This window comes from Cryptotermes secundus, unplaced genomic scaffold (genome assembly GCF_002891405.2).
Source record: "Cryptotermes secundus unplaced genomic scaffold, Csec_1.0 scaffold2733, whole genome shotgun sequence".
Classification (NCBI taxonomy): domain Eukaryota; kingdom Metazoa; phylum Arthropoda; class Insecta; order Blattodea; family Kalotermitidae; genus Cryptotermes; species Cryptotermes secundus.
This window is the reverse complement of record NW_019742043.1, coordinates 101750-128430: the sequence shown is the minus strand read 5'-3', so window position 1 is coordinate 128430 and position 26681 is coordinate 101750. Positions and strand designations below refer to the sequence as shown.

The window sequence follows — 26681 nt, the reverse complement described above, 5'->3', positions numbered from 1 at the left end:
GGAGCTGCAATGCCACGTAGTCTTATAGATGTCTACTGATGTTTTGGAGGAACTTGCTGCCTCCAGTTGTGGTGCAGAGTAGTAAACCTGAATGTTCTGTCAGACCAAATGGCATCACCGAGAAGACCCAGATTCTGAAACACTTGTGTTTGGAAGAAAGTTCAAGACAGTGGATAGTGTCCAAAATAATATCCATGTTTAATGTGTCACACCACCGTTAGAAATATTTGAAATTTGTAGCTGCCATAATTCAGCAAGGTCAGAATTCATTATTGCCCCATCATAAGCTGTGTACAAAGGTATTTAACTTATCCTGCCATATGTGAATGGCCGTGGCTTCTCACATGAATTATGTAATTTGAATTGAGCAACTAAACAGCATGTGAATAACAGATGGTAATATTAATGCAGAAGGCAGTATATAATGACAGTTACTGGGTTTCTGGGGTTTGTCCAACGTCATGAACAGAATATGATTAACTAGGAAGTTGGTTCTGGCGGTAATTCTTTTGAATTCTATTCAGAAGTTACTCAGTTTTATTCTCAGATGAGACACAAACTGCCTGGACTGGAGTGTTTTGTTATTTTCTTTACATCCTCCAGGTGAATGCTGGGATAGTACCTTGAAAGAAAGCACAACAGCTTCCATGTCCTTTCCAGTTTGTTGTTTACTGATCACTGTACCGTTTGACACTGTATAGCCAAAGCACCACTAAGTAAACTGTAAGTGAAATTAAATAGAGCATGTAACAGAAGCTGGTCTTGTCTCTGCTCTCAGGTGATGAAATGTGGAGGCAACTGTTCATTTGGGTCTCTTGGAGCTAGTCTGCATGAATGTATCCGTGATTCATCTTGGAAATGGTTCTGGTTTCCAAAATGTTGTGTGCCCTTAAGAATGCTGTGCAAAAACCCAGTGCTGCGTAGTGTAATACACTGTCATCAGATGGCTGTCCCTGTCCCACAGTAATGTGTCATGCATTACAGGACTGTTGCGAGAAATAGCAGAGCAGTTTAATATTTCATGGTTTGGGCAAATGTAGGCATGCACCTGTCGTGTTTCAGTTGTTTCTGTATTTACAGAGCCATCTGTAGATGCAGCTGTCACACCTGTTAATTGCTCGACTCATTGTAAAGGCAACTTCCTGTGCCACCTAAAATCTTTGTGAGATTAAAATTACAGTCGTCTGGCATGCGAAACTATGTAATTCGGTAGATAGATACCAGTGTTTCAGGGGTACCTTCTGACTCTGTCTTCACGGTTGAAGAATTAACAATGTTTGCTGTTGTCAAAACTGTAAATCTCATAAGGGTTGGAATTCATGAAATTACAGTAAAGTTGGCCTTCTGCTTATGTGCATAAGTAATTGAACACCACACAATGATGCAGTATGAGGGAGTGAAGGTATAGCTCCCTGATTTCATAATGACAGCACTAGATGAAGTTGAGGTTCGGCTTCACGCCCTGGGTGCTTTACCCATCGTGAAAAGAGACCCTGGCACTCATTGGATAGGAAGCTGGGTGGGCGGCGATGGAGAAGAGACCGCAAATCCTTTCCCTTGCAGGGAATCGCACCCACATTTCTTGGCCTTCCGCACGTAGCCTGTCACTGTACCATTGAACTTGTAGGATCAACAACTGTCCAGTTGTGATGGAGTAGCCCCAGTGCTCAACTAAGCACCATGCCATGAAGATGTATAGGGGAATTGAAGAATGGCTGCACCCTTTATATCTTGACACTAGATTGAGGTGAGTGGTCATCTCTGTGCCCTTACCAGCTTACCACCAGGGAGGCTCCTCGGTACCCATTGGATAGGAGGCTGGGTGGGCCTGAGGGCTGGTCGAGATGCTGCGGAGTAGAGAAAACTTCTTGCTCCTGCCAGGAATGGAACACCAGCCATCCAGCCCGTAGCCCACCGTTGTACTGACATAGCAGCCCCAGATTTGTGATTCAGTGTAATAAAATTAAATATTAATCGATTTTTCAAAATTTCTGTCTGCATAATTGGTCCCTTGTTTATTCCCTTAAGTAGTTTCAGCAGTACACATTAGGTCTGTATAGTACTGAATGCTGTAATGGAGAGTATGTGGAATTGAGTGAGTTTAGTCTTTTCTAAGGTATTCCAGTATTATTTTGGGGATCAGTAAGGAAAACCACAGGCTGCTTGTCAGGATTGAAATAAGTGACTTCGACACCACACCATGATATTCGTTGCTCTGAAGTGGATTCCTGGTCAAAATAATCAACTCCGTTCTACTTTTTTAAGTGTAGAACAGTTACTGGTTCTAGAAGGTCTGTGTAGCGACAGAACTTCCTTGTAACCTTATAACCCTGAAGTTCTTGAGGTTTATGGAGATCAGAAGTAATATGATGACTTCTGACTGAGGCGGAAGTAATGTGCCAATGTTGTATCTTACAAATTGGTGCCAGATGATAAACTTGAAACTGAACACTGTTGGGTGCGTAGCATTCATGGTTTGTGTTGGGGATGTTAACAAGTAATGTGCCTGAGCATAATTAATTCAGCACTATACCATGAAGATGTATGGGGGAGTTGAAGTATAGCTCCACCATTCTTGACCTCGGAACTTGAAGGAGGCGAGTTGTCAGCCACACGCCTTGGCCGCTTAACCTCTGGAGAGAGAGCCGCTGATACCTATCAGATGGGAGGTTGGGTGTGCTTCAGAACCTGTCTCGACACTGTCTAACCTATAGCCTGTTACTATTCTGGCTGAGCTGTCTCTGGAGGTTCTGTGTTAGAAGTCTGGGCTCAGAAATAAGCTGTCTTGACTAAGATTTTTCATGGCTTTTAATGAGTCCCTCCAGGCAAGTACCAGGGTAGCTCCCCAAATTTGTCCACACCCACTTCCTTCCATGCCCCTCCAGTTCATTGTTCATTAATAGCCCTATCATTTGATGTCATAGTATGTGTGCCCAAACTCGCTCAATGTTACATCTGCACGAGATATTTTTTGAGAAGTCGAACTGCGAACAGACACAGATTTGATAGCGTAGGTGTCAGGTACTGTCTTTCCACGCAGCAGTTTTTTTTATGTTTAGTCTATTGGAAAATGGGGATTGACATTTTATCTGTGAGCCATCGTTTTAGAAGAGCTTTCGTGTGGCTTGAGACTTGCCTTCATCTTGTACTGAGGTAGAGAATGGTGGAGCTTTACCTCCACTGCCACCTATGTCTTCATGGCACACCTTTATGCATTCTCATGTGGCTTGAGATGTGTACGATCACCTAAACTCATTTGTCCAACCCCTGTCTCCAAAATAGTGCATCACAGGAAAAATCGGTATGTACAAATGGGCCTCTTGGAGAGGCAGCCCTGGGAAAATGGCTGATTTTATTGTTACATGTGGATGGGTAAGAGTCCGGGTCAGTTTCTTTGCCCACTCCTTCGCCCTCGAGAGAAGCGTTGGGATTATGGCAATTTGTTCTTTTCACATATGGGAAAAAGCAGGCATGCCATTTCTGTAATACAGGGTGAGGAATAAGAGTGGGAGGGTCAAATTAAAGAGACAGGAAGTGGATGTGGGAGAAAGGAGGGAAGGAGATAAAGGGATACAGGAAGAACAGGAGTGATGAAACTGTTTCATCAAGGAGGAGGAGGGAAGGGAGGAAGTTGTGCCAATAGGAAGGACAAATAAATGGGAAAATAATAAAAGGCGGGAAAGGAGATAACGATATAAAAGGGAAAGAAAAAATCAACAGGTAAATTATTTTTTCAGTCATCTTTGAGGGGTCGTGCACTAGTTTATTAAATCATAAATAAACAATATAAAATGGACCATAGTCTGCGTGAAAGTTTGCTAAAGCATGACAGATCATCATCTGAACTGACTGTATACTTCCCTGTGCAGTTTTGGTGTAATGAGTATTATGATGTATGAATTTTTCTGAGCCTTGTGTCATAAATGTCAAGATCAGTTCTGTCGATAGAATTATGTTTTCAAAGGGGAAGGGAAGACATATTGATATGCTAACAACATATTGTGTACTGTAAATAAGGACTGTGCAGTTAATATATATGTTTGCTTTCTATGAACACTTCCTTCTTTTGCAAATACATTTCTTTGGTACGTATATATTAGCTGGTGACCCACATAAGTTTGCCTCCCTGTTGTCCACCATGTTAGCAGAACCAACCTTGGAAGTACATTTATAAAAACAGGACCCAAAGTATAATTAGAGAATTATCCTTCAGTAAGAAGTCAACAAGGTTAGGCTTTTGTTTTTAAAACATGAGGCATTGGTTCTAGTTTGAAAAGACATTTGATTTTGTTTTTAGAATTAAATATCTAAATTCTTCCAGGGTTAGGCTTTTGGTTTTATTTTTACAAAATGTGTAAAAATAAAGCCCAGAGCCTGGATTAAATGAACTGACATGGTTGGCAGCACTACATTGGCAGATAAGATTTGGTAAATTTTACAAGTACACGCATCACCCAATGATGCATTAGTACCATTTTATTGGTCACATTGTGGCAAATCATTACACTTGTATTTGAGATGTAGCGAGTTTGAATCTCAGATGGGATACTGGCTGCATTACAGACTACTCTGTTGTTTTCATTGCTCTTTTATGGCAAACATTAAGAAAATTCCGTAGCATATGCCAGGATTGCCTCCTTCAAAACCCATTTTCTCAGTCATGTACCTGATTTCAGCAGCATATAACTTATATAATTGAAAATTTAACTAACTGAGGAATGAAGAAAGCAGTCTTCTGGGATTTGGCACTGTGTATATGTGGTGTTAACCGACGTTCCTCCGAACGGTCTCTATGCTTGCGGATTTCTTATATTTTTTCTTCTACCCTGAAGATGGAGGCGATACGTTCCTCTGAAACGTCGGTTAACACCACATATACACGATGCCAAATCCAAGAAGACTGCTTTCTTCATAGTCACTGCTGTGAACGCCTCAAATCTTACATAACTGAGGAATCTTAGCAATACAAGTAAATTTTCCCAAGTTATAGTGAATGCCCTTTGTATTTCATGTTGTGTTCTTCAGTCTTCAGCTCCCCTTAAGATGGAAACGCCATGTTTTTTTGAAACATTGGTATGCACATATCTTACTTCATCAGATTGCAATATCTGAGGTCTCACAGATAACAAGACTGACATCAGTGTCACATTTGTGTCACTCTGTCGTCTCTCAGTAGGTACATGTCTGAATTCTACACAGTAGCAAAATTGAGAAGTGAGTGTAGAGCCCTTGTGCTGGATAGGTCCTCTTGAAACTGATAAACATTTTGAATAAGTAATAAACATGGAATTTGTGTTGTTGTGTTGATGTATATGTGTATGTGGAGAAGAGGCTGTGTCAAATGCACACGTTTCTTAATTCTGAAAGCCAGTCTGGATGTCCTACCAGATGAAAACACTGAAAGGGTGGGATTTCTGGTATGGTATGATTTGTGTCTTACTGCCAGAATGATTGCTGAAGAACAGAGACGCTGTATGATTGATTTTTATGGAAAACTGTGGATGAAGAAAGTTTGCCTGAAGACTGCTGAAGATTCTCACCAGCCGCATTGGTGTTTTGTAATGAATCAAGGAGAACGGCCGAATGGTCATACAGGGAATGAAAGTTGTGTTTTCACTGTGATTGTAGGACAGAGCAGCAGAGCATGGTGTGGAAATCTCCTGGCTCACCCTGTCACAAGAAAATGGGGGTGTCAGAAGCAGAAGTGAAGACAGTGTTGATTTGATTCCTTGACTGCAGAGGGGTGCAGTGTTTGTCCCACCTGGTAAACCAGAAGTTTTCTCGTCAAGTTTTGGAACGTCTAAAACGGTGGATTCATCATGTGGGTACAGAATGGTTCCCTGACATGGATTCTGCACCATGAGAAAGCACCCTCATACACAGCACTTTCATTCAAGGAACTTCCTGGCAAAAAATGATCATGGTCCTGGAACTCCCTGCTAAATCATGAGATCTCACTCTGTCTGTCTTCTTACTTTTCCCCAAGTATGAAGAATAATTGCAAGAGGTCACATTTTGAAACCATGTAGAACATTTAGGAGGTGACAAATCAGATTTACAAAGGTTGTTCTGTACAGCTGCAGGAGGGAGCTACACTGAAAGAGACTGCAGCAGTTCAAAATAACATTTAATATGGTGCTGCTTGTGGTTACAGTCGTTTGTCAGACCCCATATCAAGGGACACGGTTGAGTGGGTGGGATTGCTTCTTTATATTCTGGAGGTTCCAGGTTCAAATCTCTACATGGATACCAGCCATCCTGACCAAAGTTGTTTCTGATTTTCTTCAATTCCTTCAGGCTATTAGTGTCTCATATTATTGCTTCCTTCCGCATCTTTTCCAGTTTGTTCATTCATTCATTCATTCATCATTTTGTCACATGACGTTATGTAGCCAGAGCTACTTTGTCATGGCTGTCAGTATGTCGGACTGTATAGTATCAAATTGGTGGAGAGAAAGGGTGTGAGGAAGTGGTCATGGTCTAATTTTTTAGGTTATGGCGCTCACCATTTTCGTTGAGCTGCCGTGGAGAGCCATGCAGTACTGCAGGATATCTGGTGTCCCACAAAGAACTGACCTGGGTACTTCCCAGATGCAAGTCTGAATCACCACTTGAGTCAACTTGCTCAGTATCTGAGCTGCTGACAAGGCCTTCAATAAACCATAAATAAATATGACCACAATTTGAATGTTGCACTGAAAATCCCAAATCTCATATACCTTTGATGATATCCTAGACATGTAAGGGGGAGGGGTTGTTCTGTAAACTTCCGCTTAAAATTTAATGTCGAATATGAACCTTTAAACAGAATAAGATGGGTTCTACAGAGATCCATATTGACCTATTTACTCACTGTATTTGTCCAGGAAACTCCCTTGATCTGGCGTTGATATGTGCAACTCAGTATCTGACTTAAACACATTCCCTCAACCTCTGTGCTCTCAAATTTGAAACTTGTTCATTATTTGTTGGATTTATAATGTGCATAAGTCTTCTTGAGCACATTTTCTGAGGGGGTCTCTCCCAGTGGTCTTCCTGCAATCATTCTTGTAATATATTCTCATCGGTGGTGGCCAGGGAACGTTTTTACTGAGCCATAGCCTAGGAGCGATGGGGAGGGGGTTACACAGGCAGCAGTGTGATCCTATAAGCCTCCTCTAATTTTTTTCAAAATAAGCAGAGTAGGTGAAAAAGTATGCTCTGGTATTTGTTTTATTTTGAAAAATAAATATGTATACAAAAAGGAGTAGGCAATGCCCATCCAGCCCTCTGCTGTGGTAAGAGAAGATATAATATTCTGTCATCTCTTGTTTCCATACACATACGTCTAGAAGAGATGTCAAAGTAAAGAGCATTTGGCAGAATGTCATCATATGATGTGAATTGGTAGTCGAAGGCTTCAAACAGTGGACTTGTCCAGTAAAATTACAGCGTCAGAAGACTTCTCATTGAGGATAGGAAAAGTAAAGGTGATCCCATATTGAAACATCCTGCTGAAAATGTGTATGGATGAATATTATATTTAAGCATCCTGTTGCACTCTACATGATAAATGATACACACTCCGTCCCAAATGCAAACAATATATTATATGTCTTTGATCTTGCTCTCTTTTACACTACATGTTTCGGCCTCAGACGGCCATCATCAGGTGTATACTCTCATGTGGATGAAGTGGAGGTGAGTGTTGGGTCACTTTCACACTAGCTGCTCTATGCCACTGCTTTTCGGAGAGAAAGATCTCAGTAATCCCTAAGTCTGGGTGGATCTCAGAGCTGATCTAGGTAACAGAAAATTGTCTGCTGCCATTATTAAAAATTAGTCAGCCAGCTATCGCCATTTACTTTATAAATGTGACAGCTCAGTTCAGTCAGTGTACTGTCAGTATTTGCAGGGCCAACAAGAGTTTTCTCTTCATTACATCCTGAATAGCTCTTGGTCTTACTAAGCCTTCTGTCCAGTGGGTACTAGAGGCTTTCCTCTGCCTGGCTTGGGTGTCAGTATCATTCACATCCGTCAGGTGCCAAGGTTAAGAATGCGTATAAGTTTGTTGCATCTCCACCTGTACATCTACATGGCATTATAGTACTTGAATACAAGGACAGCTTTAATTTCTTCATTTGTAATCTTACTCAGCATCGCTGTCAAGTGGGTAACACTGCTGCTTTATGGAAGGTTCATATCTTGGCTTACATACCAGATGTCCTGACTGAGGCCCCCGTCCCCCCGAGTCTCACCAGTTTAATGCCAAAATAGTGCCTAAAATTAGTTCACAGCCAAATCCTTTCATATTCTTTGCTATTTATTCACTGTTTACTAATCATCCTGTCACAAGATGATACATATATAGTCTGAGTAATTAAAAGTATCATTAAATAAATCTTATATAAGTTAATATATTTTTGGTGGTGATCCGGATTTCATCCAAAATCCTTTGAATGCTAAGCTAGTATGATTATCACTAGATCGCCACTGTCATTGTGCCGTATAGATCGTCCTATTATTACATTCAGTGCTGAATAGTCTCTGAACTACACAAAGCGTTGTTAAGTAAGCAGCCAACCAAATGAAAGTTCTGTAACTGAACAGTTTCAGCAGTAAAGTTTGAAATTCTCTTATATATGTGGCAGTGAATTCTGTGTCTTCCCCACTCCTGTTCCAGGCACAGAATTGGCATGAAGTCCATCTTGTAATGTGCTTTAAACTGGGGTTCCTCTGTCTTCGTATCCCTGAGGAAGGATTCATTTGTATTCATACATGAAGAAAGCCACCCCCCTCCCATTTTTGTAGTGTCCTCCACTTAATGTGAGAGACATTAATTAACCCTTTTGAGCACAGAATTTACCTAAAGAATGTTTAAGAATGTTCCTACCTCACAGGAAACATATTGTGACATGTAATCTCTATTACAAAGACTGGCTGTTTGGAAAATAATCATTATTTATTCATAGGATCACACAAAACATACAAGTATGCTGGTGTGGGCAGAACGTAAAATCTGTTAACGATAGAGTAGGTGGTGTGTACAGTAACCAGTGTGCTTTAAAGGCTTCTTAACATGATGCTGCCAGAAAATATGATCATGGAAAATAAATGTTTTTTGTTAGTTGTGTGTTAAATGGAATTTCAAGGTATAGTGGTTCAGGTGTTTATTAGATAATGATACAAATGGTGGCTTATTGTCAGAATTTTAAAGAATTTTATCTTTGGAAAATATGATACAGAGTATTGCGGTTGTGATAACTTGCTGGAGAAGGTTATTGTCCTCCAAGATGTGGTGCCATGTAGTTTGGTAGATAAGTACCCGTGTTTTGGAAGAACTTTCTGTATTCATCTTCACTTGTCTACCATGAAATGTTGGTACCTGTCAACCGAACTCATGGCATCGTATTCCAGAAGACCACATTCTTAATATTCATCACTGTGAGAATTTAAAGTCTCAACTTTTGTGATGGCTGAAATTCTCAGCATGGTGACTGTGAAGATTACTGCTACCTTTGAGAATATAACACCATGCAGTCTGGTAGGGAACACAACCGCTTCCATATTCAGCCTAAGGATGGAGGTAGTATGTTGCTCAAAAACGTCCGTAACAGTCTACAGGACTACACAGTGTCACATTCCAGTAAACAGCAGTCTTACCACAGATTGATTTTTTTTTCATTTGTTCTGTGCTTTTAAATTTAACATTTTTGCAGTAATGCGTATTGTAAATAATTGTGATTGGTTCTTGGGTTACAAATTCTATATTTCAGCATCCTGTTGCAGTTGTTTAACTTAACGTCCATGTATTTATTGTCCGTCAATATTCAACACTTCTTTATTCACTACTTAATTTTGATTTAACATTATACACTTTGACACTACATGTTTTGGCCCCAAACGACCATCTTCAAATGTCTTGATATGTTACCAATATTTTATTAAATTATGTTAAAACTGCCACACTCTCTTAGTCCGTGTTAAAATCACATGCTGTAGTCCTCTTTTCAATGTAAGACCAGATAAAATCCTTTAAAGTTTCTGTTATACCCCTGTTATTTTGGTGCATGTTATTTCACCTCACACGGGGCGTCGTCCCTTGTTCATAAATATATGTCTGTCCAGGGTGTTGTTTTGGCAGCTGTATCAGCCATTTGTGTGGTTTTCAACATTTCTCCACATGCGATACATATTCAGTATTGAACTAATGCAGGTGTTTCTTTTGGACACTTTTGTTTTTCCCTGCTAATCATTCCACCAGTGCCCATTTGCTTCTGACACAATCAAAAGACTGCAGCAGGCCTGATCATCCAGGAGCTCTGTCATAGGCTAGGTCTCCTGTTGGGGCTTCATCCCCATAAAACACAGTCAGAATGAAATGTACCCCCTCCTTTTACATTTGAGAGCTCTGAATTTTGCTCACAAAGAATATTAATGGTTTTGGCATTTGGTCCCAGAGATTAACATTTTCATTTGAATCCTGAATGCCTACAATATTTAGTAATAATTTTTTTCTTGTGCCAGCTGAAGCTCAGTATAAACAATATATCGTTTTCCTGTATTTAATGTTTGATTTGGTAAATAAACTGTATTTAATGTAAGGACTTTTGGGCTTGTGGAGCACATACCTTGAATCAGTATGGTTTTGGCAAAGGCGACAGATGATATTCCTCCTTTTCGTGTGGCAGAAATTATGCCAACATAACCACTGTGTTTATTTCATATCACAGTAATTATTGTAGAGATTTATTTCATTATTACTATTGATTATGCAATTGTATTTGTTTGTGTAGAAAGAGATTTTTCAGCTATGTATGTAAAGAACATATGTCATAATGGCATGAAGTAAGTCTTAACAAAAAGCTAAGTTGTTTATGTAAATTTGCATAACCTGCACTTAGTGAAAACCTCTATATTGTAAGAAAATCCATTTCCTCAGAGAACTAAAGAGGGATTTCGCTCCTACCTTTGAAATTCGTTAAGCAGTTGGTCTTTAATAGACACATGGTGTGTTTTATGTGGGGCAGTAGCTGAATTTTTAAATGTTATTTACATTAATTTTTGGCTTCAAAAGGTTTGTGCTGTCTGTAGCCTTAGCATTGCTCAGACAGCTATCTTGGCGTGGCCTCTGTGTGTTGTCATGTAGAGGGCAAGCTAGTTGTCCATTGCTACTGACAAGGGCAGCGTTAGAAGTATAAGAACTTACAAATTAGAAGATGAAGTTCTGTATCTGATTGACACATTTACATTTGATCTGCAGCAGCTGAAAAACTTGGCTGTTTATTGAAATGCCTCATCAGGCAAGAGTCCAATTTAAATGATCGATGAACCAGAAAAAACGGCATTCTCTCACTGAATTTGAGGTTCTCACAGCAGTGACAGCAAAGAGTTGTGGGGTGTAATGCTCAGCAGTTTGGAAAAAGCACAGCTTGTTGGGTTTTTTTCTGATCTACACAGCATTACAACCCAGGAAACTAATATTCTTTGTACTTTATCTCATCACAAAATCTTTTTTTTTTTATTTTGTTATTAATATGAACTGAGATGATTACAAAGCTTAAACAAATAAAATGCAGCACAATATGGAAAACGGCTCTTTGGTTTGTAAATTTCTCCCCCCCCCCCAATTTTNNCAATTTTAAAGACTTCAGTATTACCATTTTGTTTTTCATAAACAAGATTACTAAAGACCATTTTATGCAACTGAACATTTTAATTTAATGAGAACACAAATCATTTTCATCTTACATGTTTCAGCAGAATTCTGACGTCAGTGTTATTAACTAAGTTAAAAATGTATAAACAGTTCTGCCTTTTATTTCTTGAGCACATTGAAGTAATAAAATCATGATTATTGCATTGATCCTTCAATTTTTTCCCTCCAGTTGCCATGTAAATCAAAATTTGTTGAAGAGACTGCATAAATTATTGTTTATTTCTATTTTTAATTTATTATATATCGTGTGGGTTTGAAACGTGGTTGGGTCTGTAAAAAGTAAGTTCAGGGCTACAGTGAAGGTCCATTCTGTGGCAGTGAGGACACACGATGCTGATAAGACTCGACACAGCCTTAGATATTGCATGATGTGATTAACAAGACACTGATGCTAGCATGGAATCAAGGTCACAGCAGTACTGCTTACTGTTGGATAGACACACATGCCTGCTTCTGTTCTATTCAGGAGTGAGTCAATGTTCATCAACTAATAGTGGCAGTCCACAGTCCTGTGGCTGGCAGTGTGTTCTGAATGAACAACACTGCCAGTAAAAATGTGCACCATAAATAATTTTAAGGATATAAAGTTCGGGAGCATCTTGGAACGTTCAGAAGACTGGGTAAAAAGGAAGGATTCCCAGGTCTGGTCAAGTGGAATTTGTGGTGGATAAAATGGCGCTGGGGCAGGTTTTCTCCGAGAACTTCGGTTTTCCCTGCCAATCTTCATTCCACCAATTGCTCCACAATCACCCTCACCTATCATCTGGGGCTGGTACAATAGTCCAGAAGTGGCCGCAGTACAAGGGACTTAGTGCCACCCCACTAGCAATAAGAAAAAGGGAAGGATTATGTTAGAATCAGTATATAGGGGGTGGGGGCTTAGCAAAACATGGAGGATAATATTAAATTTGGTATTTGGAAAATGGAGAAGACCAAGAGAAGGATGTGAGAATAATATCAAAATGCAGATAATAATCAGAGATGTCATCCTGCATAATTTGGTAAATAGGTACAAGTGTTTTGGAGGAACCAACTGAAATTCTTGTACCCTAGTTATTGAGACAGAAGGTTCCCCAAAATTGTTGTTACCTGTCTACAAAAGCACGCAGTGTTGAATCCCAGAAAACAACAATCTTAATACTTCCCACCACGAGAACTGAAAGTCTCGTATTAAAACATATCTTAGGAATGTATGCTCTGGATTGAACTGGCCCACCATCATGTTATATGGTAGGCCTCAGTATTGGCACTGTTGAGCTTTCAGCCTCTGCAGTGATTTTGTTTGTGAGGATGGACTCGAACCAGTCTGCTGCTCCCCCGATCAGGTTTGGCAATCCAGGAATTCCCATAATTCATTGTAGTACCAAGAAGTTAGCATAAATAATTAGTTGTTACCCTGATTAACCCAAGGGAAAGGTAGACTATATTAGCCCAAATAAGATTTTTTTCCACACACTGCCTAGAAAAGGGGTCATCTCATTTTAGGTTCCTTAAGAATAAATATAAAGATGATTATGAGGCGTTCTAATTCCTAATTTTAAGGGCATTCATGAAAATACTGAGCATTTAAGGTATTAAATTCGAAATTTATTTTTTCTTAATGGTGTGCTATCTTTTTACTTCTTTCTGCTTACAAACCCTCAGGACTGAATGATATTATCAATTTTGTAAAAAAGAATATTTGATTTTCTCATTGGAAAAATATGGGGTAGCCTTATAATGTGGCTTGTACTCTATGTACAGGAACGTGTTAAGATTCTGCTTTTCTGGGCTTTACATTCTTGAACATCCTGCTTCCATCTTCAGGGTAGAAGCCCTGAAGATTGAGGCAGCAGGTTCCTCTGAAACCAATCTAATAGACTGCTTGACATCATAATCCTAATATTCATGGTCTTGAGAACTCTTAAATCTCATTCAGAAAACCCTTACAGAAGAAGACTACTTGAAGACTTACATATAAATGGGAAGATGGATTGAACTGGCTCAGGATAATGCTCAATGGCACGCTTTGAAATTAATAAACATGATCACCTCAGTCATTATGCGTGCATTGTAGTCGATTTGTTCAAACAGTGTATTGAAGGTCATTATCTGAGGGTACATCATGCCTTAAGTTGGCAACCTCATGGAAACCAACGCCTCTGGTATGATCATGGTTCGCAGTATATGTTGGAAATGGAATCTGGAAACTTTCTAATGATAATGTAATTGTCTGAAGAGACATAACGATGTTATAATCCTTTGAAAGTCTACCTACGTTTTGAAGGAACCTTTCTTTACCCTTTTCACTCGGGCAGAAGTCTGTAAAATTAACTGCCCAAGCCAGGAGACATGGACACTGAGCCCATAAAGTAGTTCAGACAACGGTGTAGAGCACTGGTGCTTTTGTATTGTGGCATATATACCTGTTGCTCGGCAACGGTCAGTGGGTTGGCTGCAAAGCAGTGTTTTTTGTGCGATCTGTGTCTAGGGGTTATAAACGGACAAAATTTAGAGCTTAGATGTGGATATTCGCCTGATGGTAAGCATGTAAGTAGAGGACATGGTCGGGATCCATTGAGTGATCTTTAGTACATATAACCACTGAGACTGTTTCAGTTATTTGTAGTTACGAGTTGTGTGTATAAGTAGGCGGTAAATCGAGTCACCAGTCCAAACCCTGTCCACACTCTCTAAAACACATGACACTATATTTGTCAGTACTTCATCTGTTGACAGGCAACTAAACTAGTTGTGTCGATGTGTTTAAAATTCCTTCTCTTGCAGTTTTATTTTTATTTTATTTTAATTTTAACTGTAACTTGTACTATTTGCCAAGTATAAATAATATGATCAAGTCAAGGAGGATGATACGGGCAGGGCATGTAGCATGAATGGGGGCAAAGAGAAATGTGTATAGGATATTGGTGGGAAAGCCAGAAGGAAAGAGACCACTAGGAAGACCAAGATGTAGGTGGGTGGATAATATTAAAATGGATCTTATATAGGATGGGGTGATATGGACTACATCGATCTGGCTTAGGATAGGGACCAGTGGAGGACTCTTGTCAACACTTCCTTCCTGTCTCACCTTTGTCATTTAGCGCCATTTAGTCTAGCTGCTGACAGAGTCATGAAATAGCCCAAACCCTAACCACCACTTGTGAAAGGTATCAGTAACAGTATCCCAGATTTTTCTTCACATATTAACAACTGGGAAGAACATAACCAGTGTTTATATTATCTGGTTTTGGACAAGGAATCTTATATTGATGTTTTTTTTGTGCATTCCAGATGTCAGCTGGGTCTCAAATTCAGATGGCACCACAGGCAACTGTCAATTCAGGCCAGCCAGTTCATAGTCAGGACTCCAACATGAGTACAGGTACGTCACAGCTTACTCACGAGGGATATGGTTTGTCCCATCACAGATATTTCTTGCTTTTGGGGTTGTACACATCTGTCCTTAGAATTTGAGAGCAGGATAAAATCAGAAGATCGCTCTGTTCTGGGATATGATGCCATGTACTGCAAGAAACTTAAACTAAATTTGCAGAGAAATGTGCTGCCTCCTGAAACCATCTATCATGCAGTCTTCCCCATTTCATGTTCTCATCAGAGTCTCTTTTGCCCCTCATGACATTTTATCTGGCTGGTTTTCTCTGCTATTTGGCCCCGCCCTTTTAGCAGCCACTGTCCCCCCACTGGCCCAATTGCAACCCTGTTTGCTTTCCCCATTTTTCCTTTTGCTCATACCATTATTTTCCCATAGCTAAGTGGTCTCCTTCCAGCGAGTTTTCCAGTTAAATATTCTATATGTTTATTATTTCCCCTATTTTTTTTTCTCATTTCCCCACCTTTCATCGTCATCACCATCATCGGCTTTGGTGTGTGGGTATTTAATTATTAGTTACTTAATCATGATGTTAGTATAGAGACTGCATAACATCTTGTTACCTTTTTAAGTGTAAAACTTAGCTATGGGATTTTTGGTGTAGAAGTAAGCCAGTTTGACTTTTAAATCATAATGTTTTAAAAGTGATTACTTCATATTAACACAGGACTCTGCTTGTTTATATTCATATTATGCTTCCTTATCTCAGGACAGATATGCTTTGTTGTTCTGTTGTTTTGTCCATTGCAGTGATACTAGTGTCACAAGCCAGATAATGTAGTCTTGCATACAACTTGTGAACCCAAGTTCTTTCGTTGAAATAAAAGGGTTTATGCAAGAATGCCTAAAAATAGCCATGTGGTTTGAGAATTGGATTCCCTTGTGGTCAGCCCAAAATGCAGTTCACTATAATGCTTTGTAAGAAGTTTTATAATTCGAAATTTTGATGAAGTGTGAATCTGTCACAGTCAGATATATCAAGTTTATCTTTAAGTTACCTCTAATTTAATATCTCTTGCATTTTATTTGTAAGTTAAGTAAAGCTATCCTTGTAACAGGCCATGAAGGCCCATAGGGTTGTGAGATATTAAGGGTCCCACATTATCTAGACAGTTGGCTCACAGATGGCGGTAAGGTTGTCAGCCTTACTCGTATGCTCCGGATGTGCTTTACTCCCCAGAAAAATTATTTAATTAATTCCTGGTACTCATTTCTATTGGAGGCTGAGTCGACCCCAGGGCCATAGTGCGGCTGGAGAGATTAGGTCAATTGAAAAAAAAATCCGATAAGCTCATTGGGACTTGAACCCACGACCTTCCATCTTGTAGCATAGCCCCTCAACCAACTATGCTACTGCATGCCCCACATTTTATTTGGAATAAGCAAAAATTGCTTGATCAGTGGAAGGAGTCTATTATTGTACCAGTTCACAAGAAGGGTGATAAAACTGACTGTAGTAATTATCGTGGAATATCACTGCTATCAACTTCATACAAAATTTTATCCAATATTCTTCTCTCAAGGTTAAATCCATACATAGATGAAATTATTGGGGATCATCAGTTTGGGTTTCGACGTAAAAGATCAGCTACTGATCAGATCTTCTACATTTGTCAGATACTGGAGAAAAAATGGGAGTACAATGAGACGGTATTCGTAAACTTCAAGAAAGCCTGTGATTCAGTTAAGAGAGAAGTATTGTACAATAGTCTGATAGAATTTGGGATACCCATGAAACTAGTTGGGCTGATTAAAATGTGTTTAAACAAAACATATGGTATAGTCCATACAGGTAAACATTTGTCTGATCATTTCCCTATCCAGAATGGTCTAAAACAAGGAGATGCTATATCACCACTCCTTTTCAAGTTTGCCTTAGAATATGCCATTAGAGGAAGGTCCAGGAAAACTAGGCGGGACTGAAATTAAATGGGACACATCAGCTGTAGGTCTGTGCTGTTTATGTGAATCTACTGGGTGATAATATAGATACCATAAAGAGAAACACACAGACTTTAACTGGTACTTGTAAGGAGGTTGGTCTAGAAGTAAACACAGAGAAAACTAAGTATATGTTGCTGTCTCGTCTAAAAATGCAGGGCAAAATCATGACATGAAGATAGGTAACAGATGTTTTGAGAATGTGGCACAGCTCAGATATTGGGAACGACGATAACAAATCAAAACCTGATTCAGGAGGAAATTAAGAGGAGACTGAACTTGGGTAATGCTTGCTACCATTCAGTCAAGAACCCTTTGTCTTCTCGCCTGCTGCCCAAAAACATAAAAATTAGAATATGTAAAACTATAATTTTGCCTTTGGTTCTGTATGGGTGTGAAACTTGGTCTGTGACATTAAGGGAGGAACATAGACTGAGGGTGTTTGAGAGAAGGATGCTGAGGAGATTATTTGGACCGAAGACAGATGAAGTGACAGGAGGCTGGAGAAAACTGCACAATGAGGAGCTTCATAACTTGTACTCTTCTCCAAGTATAATTAGAATGATCAAGTCAAGGAGGATGAGGTGGGCAGGGTATGTAGCACAAATTGGGGTAAAGAGGAATGCATATAGTATATTGGTGGGAAAGCCAGAAGGAAAGAGCCACTAGGAAGATGAAGGCATAGATGTGTGAACAATATTAAAATAGATATTAGATAGAATGGGATGGTATGGATTGGATTGATCTGGCTCAGGATAGGGACCAATGGAGGGCACTTGTGAACACAGTAATGAACCTTTGGGTTCACAAAATCCTGGAAAGTTCTTGAGTAGCTACACAATGGCAGCTTCTCTGAAAGGGCTCAGCTCCATGAGTGAGTGAGAGAGAGAGAGAGAGAGCACTGCCCCCCCCCACACACACACACACACTTAATGAAAGTATGTTATCCAAATCATTCTAAATGTCATTTTTTTGTTACATTGTGATTTTCCAATCTTTTTTAAAGTTTGTAATCCAGTAATATCTTGAAGATCTCTTGTCTTCTGGTACATAATGGTGTGTAGTCTGTTGAAAGTGAACTGACAGTCACTTCTGAAACATTGGTTGACTTTGAATGGACTACATGGTGTTATATCTCAGAAGATAGAACTCTTTAACAGTCACTGCTGTGAGAACCCCAAATCCTACAATAATATCTTCTTTCCCGTCTCGTCTATACAGGTAAATAAACACAGCGAAATTGAATTTAAACTTTTTTTGGTGATCTGTGGTTTTGAACACTAAATTGATAGAACTCTTAAATGATGGAAATTGACACTGAGGTTATTTACTTAGAATCATTGAAATTAAACATTAAGTCAAGGAACATTAAATTGTAGTTCTATTGTATTGTGTATTGTGTGATTTAGTTTTCATGTTTGCTGTCTCGAGGTTTCAGTACAGACTAGATGGAATTGAATTGATTGGGTGGGGACTGGATCCTTCGTAGCCTCTTGTGGTGGTGGTTGTAGTGTGCTGTTACGTTTGCGTACAGTATATGGTAGGAAGGTTTTTAGTAGTAAAGTATATTTATTTACTGCATGCGAAATTATGTTTTGTTTGTTCAGCCAGTTCATCTGTCCATTTATCATTTCATCTTTTAATTAGTAGGTCAGTGTATTAGTTAGTTTTTCAGTTAATCATTTGTATGTTCACTAGCTGTGCCCGGCCACGCCTTGCTGTGGCTCAGTCTGCCTGTTCTTCCCCAGTCTGATTTGAAATTACTCGACGAAAAGAAAAACAACGAAAAATAAACTATACTTTTGAAATAACTTCCACACACGTCTCGGATTCAGCGAATAAGTTATTGAACGCTCACTTTTACACCAGCGAGCACAATTATTATCACGTCCAGTATCACCGAAAATTTCTTCGGAGCTGGACTATTATAACCCGGTTTCGGACGCAATAGAGGGCACTTTCGCCCAGGGTTCCATTTCACGTGTTCTGTGCTTGTTGCCGCAGAAATGCATTATTTCCGCTGTTCCAACAGTTCATTGCCACGGTTATTCCTAGGCGACGACCCGCTGTTTCAACAGTTCGTTGCCACGGTTATTCCTAGGCAACAATCTGTTGGTATTCAGTGGACGACGTATAACACGTTACAGTATATTAATATTGAATACAATTAATACTTTTACCTGTTTTTACCTGTCACGGGTGTAACATCTACATAATAGGCATATAAAAACACGCATGTGTTCAAATGCAACGTTGTGTCAAAATTTCGAAGCAATCGGTGAAGAACTTTCGGAGATCTTCGAGGAGAGCCAAACCAACAGTTACGTTTTTATTTATATAGATTAATTAACCAGTAAATCAGAAAGTTGCTGTATTTGTTAATGAGTCACTTTGTAAATCAGTCAGTTTTGCTGTTAATTGGTGAATTGGAATTTTAATTAATCAGTCAATTAGTCCATCTGTAAATTTGAAAGCTAATGTGTTAAGTCAGATGGTCAGTTAATTAGTGAGTTGGTGTTTTATTTAATCAGTGTCCTTTTCTGATAATTGGTTAGTTAATATGTTAATTAACTAATTAATTAATTGATAGTCCCTTTGTTATTTTGATATTCAGTAGCTATCCTAGCATGCATGTATGTCATTCAGACATACTTAAAAAAATTTGCCATTTGCAGAGCATTAAATAGTTGTTGATCACAGTGTTTAAGCCTCTTAACCTTTGGAGTCCTTCCAAGTATTGTACTACATTTTAAAAACATAAAACCTATATTTCCTCCTTGTTCATTATCAAATGCCAATATATTCGGTTTTGTTTCAAGATTAGTTGATGTGACTGTGTGATTTCCTTTGGCTTTCTGCCAGAATCTGGTGATTATTAGTAATAATGTTGGTGATAAAGAAGTTGTGTCGTGCCTTAAATTAGAACATGTCTTAGTGGCAACTATTTTGTCACTCTGCCATGTCTCACATTAACTCTTCACAAGAACAGCTGGTTTCTTACATGCTTTGTACACACCTTCAAGCCAGGATATCTGTCTCATGTTTCTTGGTTTACTAAATGGTGTTTTTATAGTTATTCAGTGTTGGAAAATAGTTTGGAGAAGTAAGACGTGACAATATTGGTTGGATTGAAATAGCTTTGAATTGGAACCATAGGTAGGCTTTTGAGATGAGGTGTTAATATTTGAATTTTGTGATAAGGCAGTTCTTGAGCATGGAAGTCCAACGTCATATAATTAATTGTCAGTCCTCTTTGAAACTTGAAACCCATCCAAGTAATATTTAAAAATCTTGTTCATATCTCACAGAGAACATTCCAGCTCCATTAACAAATTATAGCAGTTTAATGTTGTTTAGGGAAATAGTAACTGTTTATCCTGTGGACAAAATGCAGACTTTCTAATGTTTAATGCAGGTGGGACTTTGCTTTATAGGGTTGACATATTGTTTGTAGTTAGTTGTTTTATTGATGTCCTCAGTTATAAATAATAACTATGATAGTTTTAAAGTCAGCGCCCCTTCAAATTTAACTGTTGATTTAAATTGTGGCCTTCTGGTTTATGGTACCATGTTGTCTGGTATGTTGCTACCAGTGTTTCAGGATTCCTGAAGATGGCAGTGACAGCTTCCTCTCAAATGTTTGTAAGAACCTACCAAAGTACATGGTGTTATAAGCCAGAAAACTTCAGTCTAAATCAGTATCCATTTGGAGTTCTCTTCTGTCTATATGTATAATGCACTGTGATCTATTTAAATCACAAAATTCTTCATTGCATAAATATCTCCATTACTGTTTCTTCCCAGGGTCATGCGGTAGCATAGTTGGTTGAGGCATCGTGCTTCAAGCTGGAAGGTCACAGGTTCAATTCCCAATGACGCCATTGGATTTTTCAGTTGACCTGATCCTTCCACCTGACTATGTCCCCAGGGGTCAACTCAGTCTCTAACAGAAATGAGTACCAGGAAACCTTCATGGTGGTAAAGGGCGGCCAGTGCATAAGGCGATAACCTCACCACCATCTATGAGCGAATTGTTAGGAAAATGTGGGAGTCTTGACATCTCACAACCCAATGGACCCTCATGGCCTATTACAGGGATAGCTTTACCTTTACCTTACTTGCTTCTCCCTGTTAGGTCCAGTTACGACCAATGGGAACTGTCACATGGGAAGTGAAGACAGATTATATGTCTGATTCGCTTAGTGGGGGGTGGAGTCCAGCTGGGTCCACTCGGCACAGCGGCCACTGATTGGCCTATTGTAGCCTGCCCGGGTGATGATAATGGAGGATTTGGTTGAATGAAGATTGGCAGGGGAAACCGCAGTACTCGGAGAAAACCCGCCCCAGCACCACTTTGTCCACCACAAACCCCACTTGACCAGACCTGGGATCGAACCCCGGCCGCCGCCGTGGGAAGCCAGCAACTAACTGCTTGAGCTATGGCACAGCCTTTATATGTCTGATCCTCTAGGGTGTGAGGACTGATAGTCTGGTATATAGGTGCCAACATTTCAGAGGAACATGATGCTTCCCTCTTCAGCATAGATGACAGCTTACCATCCACTGTTCTCTCCTCAAAATAGAGGCAGCGTATTATACTTAGGGGGTTTGAGTTTCTCACAACAGTTAGGATCATGATATTCTGGGATGTGAATACATGTAGGTAGGTTCCAACACTTTGATCACATCCAGAATACAGTAATCTTATCTGCTGTGAAGTCCACAGATGTCATATAGATTCTTTTTCTCTGTACTCCCCCTTTCCAGTATTGGGCCATGCTTCCCTGTCATTGGTGGTGCTGAGCTGAAGATTTTCATTTCGTGTGATCTGGTGCACTTTGTTTTATAATTCATGATCATCTGCTGCATTGATATTGTCATGCACTGAGTGACTGGGCATATGGTTTGGATTGGTAATTTGATTTATTGGACTCTTATAAACTGAACTACAGTTCATCATGGTGCTCTTGTTAATATATGGACTTTACAGGTCACTACAGTGTGCAGTAAGTCTTCTCAGTCTGCTGTGGCTTCACCAGTCGCAGCTTGGTAATGGTTCCCAATGCGACAGATTTCTTAGCTTCCATTTTAACCTACCGACTATTTCATAACTCCTGGCCACTGACTCCTAGCTGCATCTGGCCATCACTGGCTACCACTCGCTATCGTAGCCTAGACCGCACATCCAATTGAGAATGCTCTGGACTTCTTATATGTCTTCAGTGCAGGCTGTGTAGAAAACACCATCTGTACGGTGTCTCTATTATTATGTCTATTCTTCAACATTTTCTCCATTGTTCCATGTATTCATTGCCTCAGGAATGTGTTTACAGTGCTATTTCTTATCAGTGGCTGGCAGGTTAGTTTGCTGTAGCCAACCTATGGACTTCTCTTCTGGTTCTTCTATCCTGGCTTTCACCCATCATGTTACAGTATGTTAACGGTTTTTCTTGGATCATATCAGAGTTCAGTCTTATGACAGGTGGTTTCCAGTTTCTTTTGTACTTCTGTACAAACTCTGTTATCAGTGAAATTTTTGTCATAAATCATTCATTTCTTCTGTCACCTGAGAGGGTAGAAATGTGTTGCTTGTTTCATGAAACACATTCAGCTGTTATTAGTCCTCTTACATATCTTTGTTTTGTTCAAGCCTCATTGCAGTTTAATAAGCTGGTCTGGCATCTCTTTATTGCTGCTCATCAGTAGAATGGTGCCAGGTTGTAGTGGGTAACACTTCTGTGTCATGTTGTCTAGGTCCTGGGTTGAAATCTCAGTGTTAATAATAGAATATTATTCTAAGGCCTTGTCCACTTTCTCCCACATTATTTATGATTCATCATTTGCAGTAATCCTTCCATTCTGCTTTTACCGGTTCTCACGGTCTCCTCGCTTGCGGATTTCTTATATTTTTCCTTCTACCCTGAAGATTGAGGCGATACGTTCCTCCGAAACGTCGGTTAACACCAAATATACACGGTGCCAAATCCAAGAAGACTGCTTTCTTCATAGTCACTGTCATGAAAGCCTCAAATCTTACATCCTTCCATTCGTTGCCACCTCATGACTCAAGTTATGCAGGTTCAAACCCGGCGGAGGTTGTGGAATTTTTAAGGCTGGAAAAATTCAGGGAACAAGTCCTCCGGGAGGTACTTTAAGCTGTGGGTCCCGTGTCGTAGATTTATGGCATGTAAAAGATCCTCATGTCTCTAGGAGACCTCTGAGCAAAATTAGGCAAAAAGTTTCCCGCCCAAGTAGTTTCCAGTGCCTCCTGTAGGGGAAGTTATCGGGTACCACTGCCAGTAGAGCGCCGACCTCGCTGGCAGAAAGGGGAGATAGTGGGCACCAGTATCGGTAGGATATGGCGACAGTAGAAATTAAAGGGGGACGTGCAATAGACTATTAGTCGCGGTGCATGGGGAAACCCACCCCCTCTATGCTGAATCCTTCCATTTAACTCCATGTAATCTGTGCAGCCATAAAAGTGTAGGTAACAGAGGTAACTGCTTCTGAACTATGCCAGTGTGTAGTAGCCAGTAGGTATTTACCAACACTTCTGAGTGAGCTGTTGCTTCCATCTTTGTAGCCTTCTACCCTGAAAATAGAGGCAGCAGGTTCCTCTGAAATGTAGGAACAGTCTGTCAGAGTACACTATGTCACATCCCAGAAGGCTGTACTGAACACAGTCATTGAGGTGTGAATGTCAGATGTAAGAATATGATATTGTCACATGTTGGGTATATGTGACGCAACAAGTAACTTCATGCCTTATTTGATATAGCGAATTTATTGCACATTCGCTCTTACAATCACACGATTTACAGTCTCACAATTACTGTCCTTGGCAGTATCACAAATTATCACATAAAATCTTCTAAACACGCATTCGGCTCTTCTCCTGCAACTGCCGCTATGTTCCAACTGTCTTAGGCAGCTGCTATATTTCAACTGGCTCCTTAGGCAGTGTAGTTCTCTTATAAACCCTCAGCCAGACAACGGGAAACGCCTCGCTTCCTTGTTGCCTAGTCGCTGTGTTTACAGGTGTTGCTGGGCAACGCTGTCAAGAGTTGTTTACTGCTGCATAGCAACCATGGCATCCCTTGGTAATGTCACCGCGGGAGGGGGCGGGTGTTGAGTGGCCTGTTACTGTAGCAGCAGCAATGCTCCGAAGGTGTTATATCACCGCTGGCGGGGGAGGGGGTGTCCTGCATAGCGCAAATACGTCACACTATGTTTAAATACAACACTTTGTACTTCAGACTTTTACAGAAAGGTGTTGTCAGTGATTAATTCTGTGTTTCTGTTTGCAGGTTCCTCTCATAGTGATAAAGAGGTGGACCCAAACACTCCTGAGAAGATCTCCCGCACACCCTCGGAAAGGAAGCGCAAGCGTAAGGGAGATGATGGGGGAGGGGGGGTGGCAGGGCCTGTGGGCGGTGCTGGAGGAAAGGGTGCTCGCACGGGAGACAACAAGAAGATCAACGAGTACTTCCCCAAACATGCGGGTACCAGCCCCATTCGACACGGTGGCTCAAAGAGCCCTTCCCCGCAGGCATATCCCATGGTTAGTAATTCTGTAATTCTCTACATGTTTCCTTTTGAACATTAATTGGCCCAGTTTTTCTGGGCATATAGATTTTACACACAATTTTGAAAGTGATAAGGCCCTTTTAATTTTACTGTCTTCTAGTAGATAGGAGGAGGCAGGGTTACTTACATGTAATTAAGATTGGGAATGTGGAAAGATTATTCAGTATCAGTATAATTCAGTGTGAACAGAATGGGCCTATCTTGAGCCAAATCTACGGGGATATCCATGATTTATTTTATCCGTCTTCTAGTGCATACATTTATTTATCCCCTCTTTTCACTCTCACTACATGTTTCGGCACCAGTGTGCCATCTTCAGGTGCTGATCCAATCCACGACAAACTAATTCATTGCATGCCTTGTCTTTACATACTAAAATAACTAAAATATATATTTATCATATATACTGACAAATGTCAAGTGTTAAAATACTAAAACTGTACAGCATATTTCTTTCCTACGTATGTATGCACTAGAAGACGGATATAATAAATCATGGACTTAAATCAGTGCAACAGGATGCTAAAATATAACACTACAGGGATATCACCACAGGGGTAGCATATGATTACTGTTCTTCCAAGATGCGACCCTGTGCGGTTTGATAGACAGGTAGCAGTATTCTAAACGGACATCTGTACCAAACTATATGATGTCACAGAACCCCAGACCTCACACCTCCAGCGTGTCTAATGGTGAAGATTGCTGTTTTCTGAGTTGTGACACCTTGGTAGTCTGGTAGATATTTTGCCCCTTTTAAAGGCCATGTAGTCTTTGACTGTGCTCCTGTTGATTCACTGAGGTCCCTGCCCCTGGTACACTTTCTCACTGTATCTCTATTTCTTTCGTGATCAACTTACTTTTCTGTCCTGAGGATGGAGGCAGCATGTAGCTCTGAAGTATGCCTTAAAAGATCTATCAGATGACATGGTGTCTTATCCCAGAAGATAGTAATCTACACAGTCAGTGCCATGAAAACCTGACAACTGAAATGCGTAAAGACGTATGTAATGGAAGAGCAAGTTATGTGTTGAGTGACGTTGCAGAAGGAAATGCTCATACGTGCTGTTCACATATTTTGATAAGTTTCATAATAGGAGATATTTAACGTAGCTTCTCTCTGCAGTTGGGACATGGGTGGTTGAATGAGGGGGGACATTTCAGAATGGTGGAAATGTGCAGTGAGGTGTAGGCCAGGGGTGAGCAGAAAGGTTAAAGGAAACAAAAGAGGGAATCAGAGAGGTTATTTAACCCTTACACTGCTGTGGTCGACATATGTCGATCTCTGAAAAACACGGTGTCCTTGCTGTGATTGACAAAATCCATATTGCGACTTTAGAGTTTCAGATCTCAGGTTTCTTTGCACCAATCTCATTCAAACTTGGTGGGTGCATAGAGTCATCTATTGGGAATGTAATGAAGCATTCATTTCAATGGCTGCATTCCTCTGCCCTCTAGCTTAAATGTAAAAGGTTGCATCTGCACAGCGAGGCACGTGCCCCGTTGTCATGTGACGCGAGTATTTCACGGGGCTAGTAAAAATGGCTAGTAAAACTGCATAATGAGGAGCATCATAACTTGTACTCTACTCAAAGTATAATTAGAATGATCAGGTCAAGGAGGATGAGGTAGGCAGGGCATCTAGCGTGAATGGGGAAGATGAGGCATGCATATAGGATATTGGTGGGAAAGCCAGAAGGAAAGAGACCACTGGGAAGACCAAGGCATAGGTGGGTGGACAATATTAAAATGGATCTTAGAGAGATAGGATGGGATGGTATTGATTGGATTGCTCTGGCTCGGGATATGGACCAGTGGAGGGCTCTTGTGAACACAGTAATGAACCTTCGGGTTCCATAAAATGCTAGGAAGTTCTTGAGTAGCTGCAGAATTGGTTCCTCTAGGAGGGCTCAGCTCCATGAATAAGTAAGTAAGTAGTTAGTTACAAATTGTCAATGAATAATCCGTCGAGTGTAGCAATGTTTTTTGGTCACTTATTTATTTCACTCGCCTTACATGTTTCGGTTCAAAAGGAACCATCATCAGAGGCACGTTACAAACACATGAAACCACTGGCGTTGT

General features: G+C 40.2%; 1 protein-coding gene across 7 annotated transcripts in view; it reads left to right on the top strand.

Moving 5' to 3' along the window:
• Nucleotides 1–26681, top strand: part of LOC111873025 (serine/threonine-protein kinase tousled-like 2) — a 155513-nt gene that overhangs the window by 106882 nt on the left and 21950 nt on the right. For all 7 annotated transcript variants that reach the window (XM_023867386.2, XM_023867383.2, XM_023867384.2 and 4 more), the window contains 2 exons: nucleotides 14972–15062; nucleotides 24320–24573. In XM_023867386.2, coding sequence (XP_023723154.1) covers nucleotides 14972–15062; nucleotides 24320–24573 — 345 coding nt within the window. The remainder of the gene's footprint in view (nucleotides 1–14971; nucleotides 15063–24319; nucleotides 24574–26681) is intronic.